Below are 9,696 nucleotides of genomic sequence, written 5' to 3'. Positions count from 1 at the left end.
TATGTATAGGATCAAGGTCAACGCAGCTTGATTCATTACTCTCAATAGACGAAGCATATCAGACCTATTAGTGGTGCACTATATCTATATCTGCCTTATTGAACTCGTACAACGCCAAACAATCGACATGGATACCGAAATGCGAGGAGGCTTGTCCAGGTAAGCCTAGGACCCAGAATAAAGGGGCCCAGAGATGAGCGCAAAGCTTAAAGGCCATAAATAAAAGGAAGCTTGAACTGCTTGGTATTTCCGAGAGAACACAGGTCACTTGTCTAGCTTAGTCTACAGAAGAAGTTTACTATGTCTCGGCGTACTGGCTTCTGGTTGTGATTGAGACGGCAAGTCGAGTGATGACCTATGGGGATCGGAGTAGAATGGTGATGACCGACGACCGGCGTAAGAATTGATCTATAGTAAGTTGGAATGAGGATATGGAGTACACAGTGCACTTGCCTGGTAATTTGAAAGCCATAGCATTGAAACTTCACGACCTACAAATTCCACAGTACGATAGAGATGTACTCCCGAAAAGAGCCAATCACCGCACGAGAACAGCCATCCCGGGCCGAGATTCCTCCGACACCTTGGGCTTTCTGCCTCAGGCCGCCAAAAACTTCCCATCCCAACGGAAAGATCCTGTCTCTCCGTGGACTTCGACTTCCGCGGCGACAAACCTCCAAACTCAACCACTTCACCTCACTCTCCACACTCCCTCAACACCACAATTGAAGTCGGCCCCGCCATGCCTCCCCGGCTTCAGCTCCTCCCCTTCCGGGCGCTCACGTCCGCGACGCCCATCACTACGGCCGCCGCCGCCAGCACCACCGCCAACCCTCTGGCCTTCCTGCTGGCCGGCTTCCAACAATCCCGCAACGCACACATCCTGGCCTCGCTCTCCGACAACGCGGGGGCCTACAACAAACGCATCCGTCGCGGTCGCGGTCCGGCTTCCGGCAAGGGTAAGACCTCCGGTCGCGGTCACAAGGGTCAGAAGCAGCACGGCAAGGTGCCCGCGGGGTTCAATGGTGGACAGACGCCGGACATTGTTGTGCACGGGGAGCGCGGATATAACAATATGTATGTTTGCACTCTTACCTTTGAATTGGGGAACGAGGTGGGAGGTCGTGGGATTGTAATCCTGCGTCATTGGGATCTGTTTTGGAATTGGGGTGTGCTTGTTTGAGGATTCGTCGATAGTGAGGTCGAATTGCCGAAGCGCTTTCAGATTGCAAAGAATAATCGTGGAAGAGCTTCCCATTCGCAATCAATCCTCACGCAACTGACTCCCAAACTGTCCCTGGATATCCCAATGTCCCCAATACCCACTCCAACCTCATTCTCTATGATATACACCACTAACCTCTCCCAGCCACGCCATCGAGCTAGCCCCCATCAACCTCAACCGCATCCAAGACTGGATCGACCAAGGCCGCATCGACCCGGCCCGCCCGATCACCATCCGCGAGCTTTTCGATTCGCGCTGCATCCACCAGACCAAGGAGGGCGTGAAGCTCCTGGGCCGCGGCGTCCTGAAGGACGAGAAGGGCGCCGTCATCGCCCCTAGCAGCAGCAGCAGCAGCACCACCACCACCTCCCCCGAATCCACCACCACCACCCCCGAATCCCCCTCTACATCCGAAGACACCACCATCAACGTCCTCAAACAACCCATCCACATCGTGGTCTCGCGCGCCTCGGCCGCCGCCATCGCCGCCGTCGAAGCCGCCGGCGGCACCGTGACCACGCGCTTCTACACGCCGCGCGCGATCCGCCGCATCCTGAAGCGCGAGATGCACCCGTTCGTGTCGACGGCGTGGACGGCGCGCAGCGCCCCCGCCGGCCTCCTCGCCGCCGAGGGCCTCGACAGCGACGCCGCCGGCCAGCTCGTCGAGAGCGAGATCATGCGCGCCATGGGCTTCACCTACCGCCTGCCCGACCCCACCAAGCGCCGCGACATCGAGTACTACCGTGACCCCGCCCACCGCGGCTACCTGAGCCACCTGCTCAAGCCCATGGAGGGCCCCAGTTTGTTCTTCCGGTCGCCCGTCGAGCGCAAGACCGCCGCCGGCGCGCACAAGGAGAAGGTCCTGCCCGAGAATCGGTTGTGGTAGGTTGTCTTGGGTCCGGGTTGATTGTTCTGGGGAAGAACGGGAGGTTCGGGTATAGTTGGGGGTTGGGGCTCGCTGGGATGGAGTAGAGAGTGTGTGCGGTTTCTGTAAGGTGTGTGTGTGTGTGTGTGTGTGTGTGAAGGGTTGTTTGGACTTTTGAAAGACCTTTGGCTGTTCTCTCTTGTATTTGTATAAATATGTTTTTGTTGTATGGTTATCGTGGATATGCATTTTCTTTTTTTTTCTTTCGCTTCCTCGTGTATTACCGTGGATGGCGTAGTGTGGTTGCACTTGGTAAAAATCCCTAAACCTCAGTCAAGTAAGTGGGTGAGTTGATTGCCAAGTCCAGGTCGGCAGGTATGCAGATGTCCACCTCAAACTGAACCGTCATTTGCTATCGATCCTCTATTCCGGCTACAGGCTATAGAAATACTGGCAGAAGCACTCAGAGCAGCCAGCATAACTTATAACTGATTCCACCTAGATCCAGTCCGAAGAAACCAGCTATGTATGTTGATCTTATGCGCGATTCCAGTAGCTACGCCTAGCAGCGTACAGCTTCAAAAAGATAGTGAAGTCATTAACATTCGTATAGTGGAGCATTCTCGATATCTTGACAAACTTCCCGTGCTCAATCTCCCCTCATTAGCAAGGTCACCGTCACAGTGGAAGCCGGTCGTTCGCAACAACCGCAACAGAAAAGCCACCTGGATATCAATACACCCCAAGGAAAATACCCCCCAAAAAACGCCATGCAATTGCCTTGCAAATTGTGTATGCTCCCAAGCCTTCATTTCTCACAAAACAAAAGGTATACCGAAAGACGCGCTCAAAAGTCAAATACTGAATATATCATAAACCCGCTGTGAACATAAAAGAGGGTATCATGGATAAAGAACCAGGCGCAATGCGCGCGCGCTAGCCCGTAGTCATCTAAAGGTCATAAGTATAGGGCCATCAAGGCTTCACTGCAGCCCATTCTTCCTCAAAGTTTCCAAATGGACTCGGTGGGGCTGCCGTCGGCGTTCTGAGAGAACTCTCGCATCCACCGCGAGCAAAGTACATCACGGATGGTCCAGCGTTTGGCCGGATCCATCTGCAAACATCCTGTAACCACCTCGAGCGCATCTTCCCGCTCCTGCCGAGTGGGAGCATCCGCTTCTTCATCGCCAAGGACGGCGTGATGGTTCCAGTGCCCATTGAGAATGTTGTTCTGGATGCGCGGCGCGAACGGATCTTGAAACGGCCGGGAGCCAACGATCATGGTGTAGACGATGACTCCAAACGCCCAGAGATCGACCGAAGGATGGATGACTCCGTTGGTTGAGAGGAGCAGCTCCGGGGATGCGTACTCCAGACTTCCCGCAACGCTGGTGCTGGATCCAGCCGGCCCGATATTCTTCGGAGGCGGTCGATCCGCCACATTATCGTAGGGATCAGGCGACGAGCCGTCGTTGTCCGTATGCATCCACTCCGCCATGCCAAAATCGCAGAGCACTAGGGTTGAGACCTCGGATCCATCGGGCGATTCGGTGGGATCCAGCAGGCAGTTCTCCAGTTTGATATCTCGATGCACAACCCGAGCGTCCTCATGCAAGTATCGAAGTGCACAGGCAAGCTGATATGAGTACTTCTTGGCAAGCTTGAGGTCCAGACCACCTCGATTTTGGCGGACAAGGTCGAAAAGAGTGCCGCCGATCGCCAGCTTTGTGAAACAAAACGTAGCAAAATCAGTCTCGTACACAGCATCCAAGGTCAGGACGTTGGGGTGGCTGAGGTAGCGCCAAACTCGGACTTCGTGGTCGAATTCTGCTTGGACCTCGTCATTCTCCTTCTCACTCTTGCCCGAGACCTGTTTTTTGACGATCTTGACGGCGAGGTGTTTGGTCTTGCCATCCTCTTCAACCTTGTACGCTTCTTTCACGGTGCTGAATCCCCCGAAGCCGATCTGTTTGCCAAGGACATAATCCGTCCCGACCATCTGGCCTTCGTCATCAGGTTGCGGCGCGGACTCCTCCCCACCGGCGCTCCACATGGAAAGGAACATGCTGGCAGGAGACTTGCCACTGGAAGCGGTAGATCTGCGCGACCGTTGTCGAGTAGAAAGACGAAGGCCCCTTGCCTTGCTCCCAAAGGGAGTCACAGCACTTCCCGACCAAGAGCTGCGATCGTCAAGCGAGGCAAACCCCTGTACGGGCGACGCCATGTAAACCGGCGAAGACAGTATCCTTGAACCCTCCGACGGAGTTCGGATTTCTTCAGTCATCGGGGACGCGGTTGATCTCGAGGTGAGAGAGGTCGGGTGTTCGATCTCCGAGGCCACGGCGTTTTCCTCTTCTTCCGGAAAGCTGCCCCGCGAAGAACCGGTTGGGATGGGCCGCTGGCGTCGCTGTCTTTCCGGACTTGAGCTAAGGTCCGACTGGCGGTCGTGATCGTCGGGTCCGTCCTCTTGGCGGAGAGTGTTCCTCAAGCTCGAGCTGCGCGACTGGAACTTTTGCGGCCGACCGGCCAGAGGCTCTTCGAGTGGCAGGCGTCGACCGGAGTCCATGGCCACGATGGGGTCAAAGCTGATCGAGGGCCGGCGTTCTTGCTGCAGAAAGTTGTCCAGCGGGGAGGCCTGCACATCCTCGGGTTTGTGAGGATAGCTGACATCTTCTGGATCGGGAAGATCATGATGACGAGGGACGGAGATAGGAGGTGTCGCCGAGTGTAAGCCACTCAAAACACTGCTGTCTTGATTAGTACCGCCACGGGGTGGGTGATAATCGTGAAAGATGTTTGTACGATCGCCATCCGTCGCTCCTCCGCCTTCAGCCTCACCCCGCCATCGGGGTCGAGGTGTATGTTGGAAAGACGTCTCAAGCTTCAACCCTGCCAGTGTGTTTGGTCTTCCCGTCTGAGCCATGCCCTTCCACCCGCCAGAAGAGCGGCAAGTCTATGGAAAGAAGAGAGGAATGACGAGGTGGAGAAAAGAGGTCTATCTCTAGATCAAGTTGTAGAAGACTTTTGAGAGGGAGGGAGTGAGAAGCATGAAAGAGGAAAAGGAGAAGGGTGGATGGTGGATGGTGAATATGAAGGTGAGTGTCGAGAGGGGTGAGATCTGATCGAGAGGTGGTGGTGGTGGTGGTGGAGGGTGGGAGTCGCAGAGGGACAAAAAGAGGAGAAGAAGAGTAAGAAGTACTTAGTAAAGGCAGTTATCGGAGGGTCCCGATCCGATAGGAGGGAAGCTAAGCTCCAAAAGAAGAAACGAAGAAAGGAAGAACCACCCCCAGAAATGAGGGATTCAGTGCACCAAGGTGCAGCTTAGCGTCACTGAGTGAGCTGATCGGACCAAAAAAAGCAATCCTTCTGCAGCAGCAGGAAGGAGGGCCCATCAAATCATTGACTGATTGACGATGATGATGATGATGAATGGGAAGAAAGGAAGAAAGGGAAAAAAGGTGTAGAGTACAGAGTAGGGAAAAGATCGGGAGAAGAAGGGTCCCAAAGAGGCAAGTGAGTGGGGGAATCTTCGGGTGATGACGGAGGAGATTCCATTGCCTGACAGTCAACTGGTCAACACTGGTCAGCTAACACATACTAAGTGATAGTCTAATGTAAGGTGACGGAGGGATCAGCCATTCACAGCCACGCTGCGTAGTAGTGAGTGGTGGTCGCAGCCCCGCCGGGCTGTTCTTAGGTTTCCTAGGTTGGATTAGTTCAGATTAGGCCCAGTGGATCTTTTGATCTTTTTCAACTGGAATCACTCACTTATCACCTGAAGATATGGGCCCTGACCCTGGGCCCTAAGCCCTGCCGTCACCTTCAAGTTATCTGTATCTGGTCAAGTTCATCTTTGGCCTACTGGGCGGTCCAGGCACGGGATCGGGGCCCGTCTATCGGGCAAGTCAGCTGTGGGTAAGCGCGCGCAAGGGGCGCTTGTTTTGGGAGGAACCTCCCTCCCCTCCTCCTCCCCTATTCTCTTGCATGCTTGAAATCAGTCCGGGGAACTCGTTGCGTTGCATTGCGTTGCGTTGCGTTGCGTTGCGTTGGGCTTCACATTTGTTCCATTCACCCACCCGGCACCTCTTCTGGTACCTAATTTCCCTTCTTTCCCCAATAACATTGGCGTTCTGGCTATTGCTGTTTGCCCTTCTTTTCCAAAATTTGTTTTTGTTTTGGTGTTGTTTAATCCGCTCTGGAAGTCGTTCCCTTTCGTCTTGTTTGCCCGACGGATTCCCCTCCCTCCTCCTCCTCCTTCTCTCCCCCCCCTGGTCGGACTTGAAGTATCCACCCCCGCCGTTGCTCCTCGTGGCCGTCGCCTTCGTTCTTTCGTCCCTGGAAAATTACTTCCGCTCTTTGCTATTGCAACTCTTTGCGCCGACCGCTCTTGACTCTCCTTCTTTTCGAGCCGCACCGGGACGCTGCGCCGTGCCGATCTACATTCGCCATCGGGTTTCAATGTTCATGATTCCAAAAGTCGCTCTTTCGCCCCCGGAACGTCAAACCAATTGTCATCTCGACCAGTAAATTCGCAGGCGCGAAGTATAGTCAAAATGACAAGGCCTCGGATTGTCCGGGCTGGTATGTGGAACGAGTGGAAGTCATGTGGCCGTCGTGCTGATCAGCAAATGTATGATGACAGATACCATGGACCTACAGGACCAGCATGCCCCTTCCGCCAAGGATCACTCCAGACAGCCCATGAATGCATCGGGCATTGCCCCCCACCAGGAACAAGCGCTTCGCCAGGCCGATCAGGATACCAAAGCTGAAATCATGCATGGTCCCAGCGCCCAGGACGGCCAACCTGGTGACAACCGCGCCGACGGCATCGATATCTACGACGATGACGATGATGACGACGACGAGGAGATTGAGGATATAGATCACCACGGCGATCTCTCCGGTGAACACGAAGAAGACGATCTGGCCGACGGCGAAAGTGATGACATGCTAGATGACGATATGATGGATAAGATTTCGAGCTCTCCGTCCATTGACGACGGTATGTCTGGCCTCCTGCGTTCATCACCATGTCACCCTGCAGAAATCTCCGGCTCTTGGGCACTTTCTGCCCTTCGAGGCCCCAATCACGGTCCAATCTAACCCAAACCTAGAGGATATTGACTTCGAATTCGTCTATGCGCTGCACAACTTCTACGCGACCGTCGACGGACAGGCGAACGCCTCGAAGGGTGACACCATGGTGCTGCTGGATGACAGCAACAGCTACTGGTGGCTCGTGCGGATTGTCAAAGACGGCAGCATTGGTAGGTCACCTGCTGGTATAGGTATATCTAAGCTCACCGTAAGCAGGCTATCTGCCCGCCGAACACATTGAAACTCCGACCGAGAGACTCGCCAGATTGAACAAGCATCGCAACGTGGATGTGAGTGTGACCGTCACCAGATCTCGGCCAGTTACTGATACTATCTGTGGTAGCTTTCGGCAACCATGCTCGGAGACAATTCAGAGAAATCGAAGAACCCGCTTATGAGGGCGGTGCGTCGCAGAACAACAAAAAACGTCCAGTTCACCGCTCCGACGTACATCGAGGCGTCCGACATCGAGTACTCCAGCGATGAAGACTTAGATGACGCAGCGTCCTTCAACGATGACGAAAGTTCGCGAGCAGAGGCAGAGGATGCACATGACGGCCAAACGGACGACATCGTTGTCCAGCCATTGAGAACCAAGTCGCAACGCGACAAGGGCTCCGAAGAAGGCGGCATCGATGACACCGAAGAGCCCGCTAGCAACAGCCCGATCAAGCAACGCTCTAGCCAGGAGCTATTTGAGCCTGAAAGTGAGTGTCTCAGTCCGGTTTCTGGGACCTTGGCTAAGAAGAATGTAGCCGACAACAGTGTGAGCCGGTCGCGAAATGGCACCGTACGCAATACCGATTCCTTCTTCCGAGACGACACCGTGGAAACCAAGAAGATTTCCCTGACGCCCAACCTGCTCCGAGATGAAATTGGCAGTAGTACTCTCTCCACCGATGCCACTGAAGTAAGTCACTTGTTCCGACCTCGTCGAATGTCTATTGACCTGCATCAGAACCGCGGTAGCATGGAGAATATCGACAAGACCCTTAGTGCGATAGATAAGAGCAAAGAGGATAAGAAGCGCAAAGACAAGAAGTCGGGAATGCTGAGCGGCCTCTTTAAGAGGAAGGACAAGAAGTCCAAGTCCCACGATGAGGATACTGATGAAGCAGAGAAGAACTCGAACGAATTCTCCCGATCTTCACCTCAGCCTAAAACTTCCCTGGATTCGATACCCTCCCCAGTCTCTCCTGAAGCTCGATCCCCCAAGCAAATGGTGGTGCAGAAGCAGCCCAGTAAGCTGCAGAAGCAACCACCGGTGGCACTCTCTCCAACGAAGCAGGATTTCCCTCGTGAACAGGAGCCCGCTACTATTGACCGAAGCATCAAGTCTGCGATGAGCAGCAAGTCGGATCAGACCATTCGACAAGTCACGTCGGAAGAAGCGGATGACATCCCTTCATCACCCCCGCTGGGGCCATTCGATGACAGCCAGGAGGTCATGATGTCTTCCGCTCGGGTACCGAGCCCTGCGAAGAAACTGGTGCAGCCCGAAGCGCAGGATCAAATAACGTCACCAGTTGAATCGAACGGCGACTGGCAAGATGCGTCCGAGAATGTGTCCTACGCGCAGCGTTCGGTGGCATCGCCCCCGCAGAGATTCCAACCCAGACAGTTGGATTATCAGAACCAGGGATTCGACTCTCCGGACAGTGCTTCGATCGAAGAGGCCCCGGTTTCGCCTCTCGGGTCCGGACCAGGGATGGATTTCTCCAACCCGGCAAGACATTCTGTTGTCTCGGTTTCCCCGCCCATGTCTCCTGTTACGAGTCATCGCGACAGTCGAGGCATTGATGCTCGTTCCTCGTTTAGCAACGCATCTGCGCCTACCCCTACATGGAGTGACGCAAGCTTGCGAACCTATTTGGAAGAAGAGAACGACATCCGTGATTTGTTCGTGATCGTCCATGACAACTCGAATATTCCGCCTGCTGGTCCTGATCACCCGATTACTGGCTGCCTGTTCAAGGAAGAGAGCAAGAGGTTGCGAGAAATGAGCAGCCAGCTGGATTCCATGCTGGCTGAATGGGTTGGTCGCCGAGTACGGGAGTCGGCAAGTAGAGCGGATGTGCGGTCTCAGGCTTGATGCGTGTTGTAAAAGGTGGATTGTCCATCGTTGATGAACTTCTGGTCCCGCTTTTATACCCACCCCAGGGGCCCTGGACTTGCCATGTGCTGGACGCATGGCAGCAGTTGGCCTATGGTGTTCTGTTCGCCGCTCTGGTAATTGCACGAGGAGTGCGGCTCTGGAGCGGCTCGGGTCTATAGGATCGTATAGTTCTGATTTCCTTTGTTTGCATTCTGTTTTGTGCAGTCTCATGAAGTGGGGACTGACCATTTTATGTTTTGTTCTTTCTTTCCAGCCTACTCTACATGGCTGCTGGGATACCCCCTAACTTCAGGCAATCTAGACCAGATCCTGTCGTTTTTATTTTTGAATAGTTTTATGAAGAGATGTTCATTTCATTCATTTCATTCATCTGCATCTGCATTTGCGTAT

At 54.1% G+C, this 9,696-nt stretch overlaps 4 protein-coding genes across 4 annotated transcripts; 3 read left to right on the top strand and 1 right to left on the bottom strand.

The window, feature by feature from the left end:
- The first annotated feature begins 708 nt into the window (after window positions 1–708).
- Window positions 709–2,352, top strand: BO72DRAFT_452221 (mitochondrial 54S ribosomal protein uL15m). The gene is made up of 2 exons (XM_040945680.1): window positions 709–1,077; window positions 1,370–2,352. The coding sequence occupies exons 1-2, from the start codon at window positions 743–745 to the stop codon at window positions 2,109–2,111; spliced, it is 1,077 nt and encodes a 358-aa protein (XP_040796999.1). The 5' UTR covers window positions 709–742; the 3' UTR covers window positions 2,112–2,352.
- A 372-nt stretch (window positions 2,353–2,724) lies between these two features.
- On the bottom strand, window positions 2,725–5,030 carry BO72DRAFT_452220 (kinase-like protein). The gene has a single exon (XM_040945679.1). It carries the CDS (start codon window positions 5,011–5,013, stop codon window positions 3,094–3,096), a length of 1,920 nt encoding a protein of 639 aa, XP_040796998.1. The 5' UTR covers window positions 5,014–5,030; the 3' UTR covers window positions 2,725–3,093.
- An 829-nt stretch (window positions 5,031–5,859) lies between these two features.
- On the top strand, window positions 5,860–6,706 carry BO72DRAFT_254452 (uncharacterized protein). Its single transcript, XM_040940071.1, has one exon. The coding sequence runs from the start codon at window positions 6,075–6,077 to the stop codon at window positions 6,615–6,617; it is 543 nt and encodes a 180-aa protein (XP_040796997.1). The 5' UTR covers window positions 5,860–6,074; the 3' UTR covers window positions 6,618–6,706.
- BO72DRAFT_438569 (SH3 domain-containing protein) lies at window positions 6,540–9,282 on the top strand (the record flags this gene model as incomplete). The annotated part of the gene is made up of 8 exons (XM_040943385.1): window positions 6,540–6,671; window positions 6,733–7,095; window positions 7,208–7,360; window positions 7,407–7,480; window positions 7,534–7,897; window positions 7,946–8,100; window positions 8,149–8,655; window positions 8,698–9,282. The coding sequence occupies exons 1-8, from the start codon at window positions 6,644–6,646 to the stop codon at window positions 9,280–9,282; spliced, it is 2,229 nt and encodes a 742-aa protein (XP_040796996.1). The 5' UTR covers window positions 6,540–6,643.
- Window positions 9,283–9,696: the final 414 nt, after the last annotated feature.

Source organism: Aspergillus fijiensis (genome assembly GCF_003184825.1).
Source record: "Aspergillus fijiensis CBS 313.89 unplaced genomic scaffold BO72scaffold_66, whole genome shotgun sequence".
Lineage (NCBI taxonomy): Eukaryota > Fungi > Ascomycota > Eurotiomycetes > Eurotiales > Aspergillaceae > Aspergillus > Aspergillus fijiensis.
The sequence above is the reverse complement of the archived record's forward strand: the minus strand, read 5'-3'. Positions and strand labels throughout refer to the sequence as shown.

Coding starts and splice junctions, on each gene's coding strand:
- BO72DRAFT_452221 (XM_040945680.1), top strand. CDS start 743: ATGCCTCCCCGGCTTCAGCTCCTCCCCTTCCGGGCGCTCACGTCCGCG. Junction 1,078..1,369: donor GAGCGCGGATATAACAATAT/GTATGTTTGCAC, acceptor AACCTCTCCCAG/CCACGCCATCGAGCTAGCCC.
- BO72DRAFT_452220 (XM_040945679.1), bottom strand. CDS start 5,013: ATGGCTCAGACGGGAAGACCAAACACACTGGCAGGGTTGAAGCTTGAG.
- BO72DRAFT_254452 (XM_040940071.1), top strand. CDS start 6,075: ATGCTTGAAATCAGTCCGGGGAACTCGTTGCGTTGCATTGCGTTGCGT.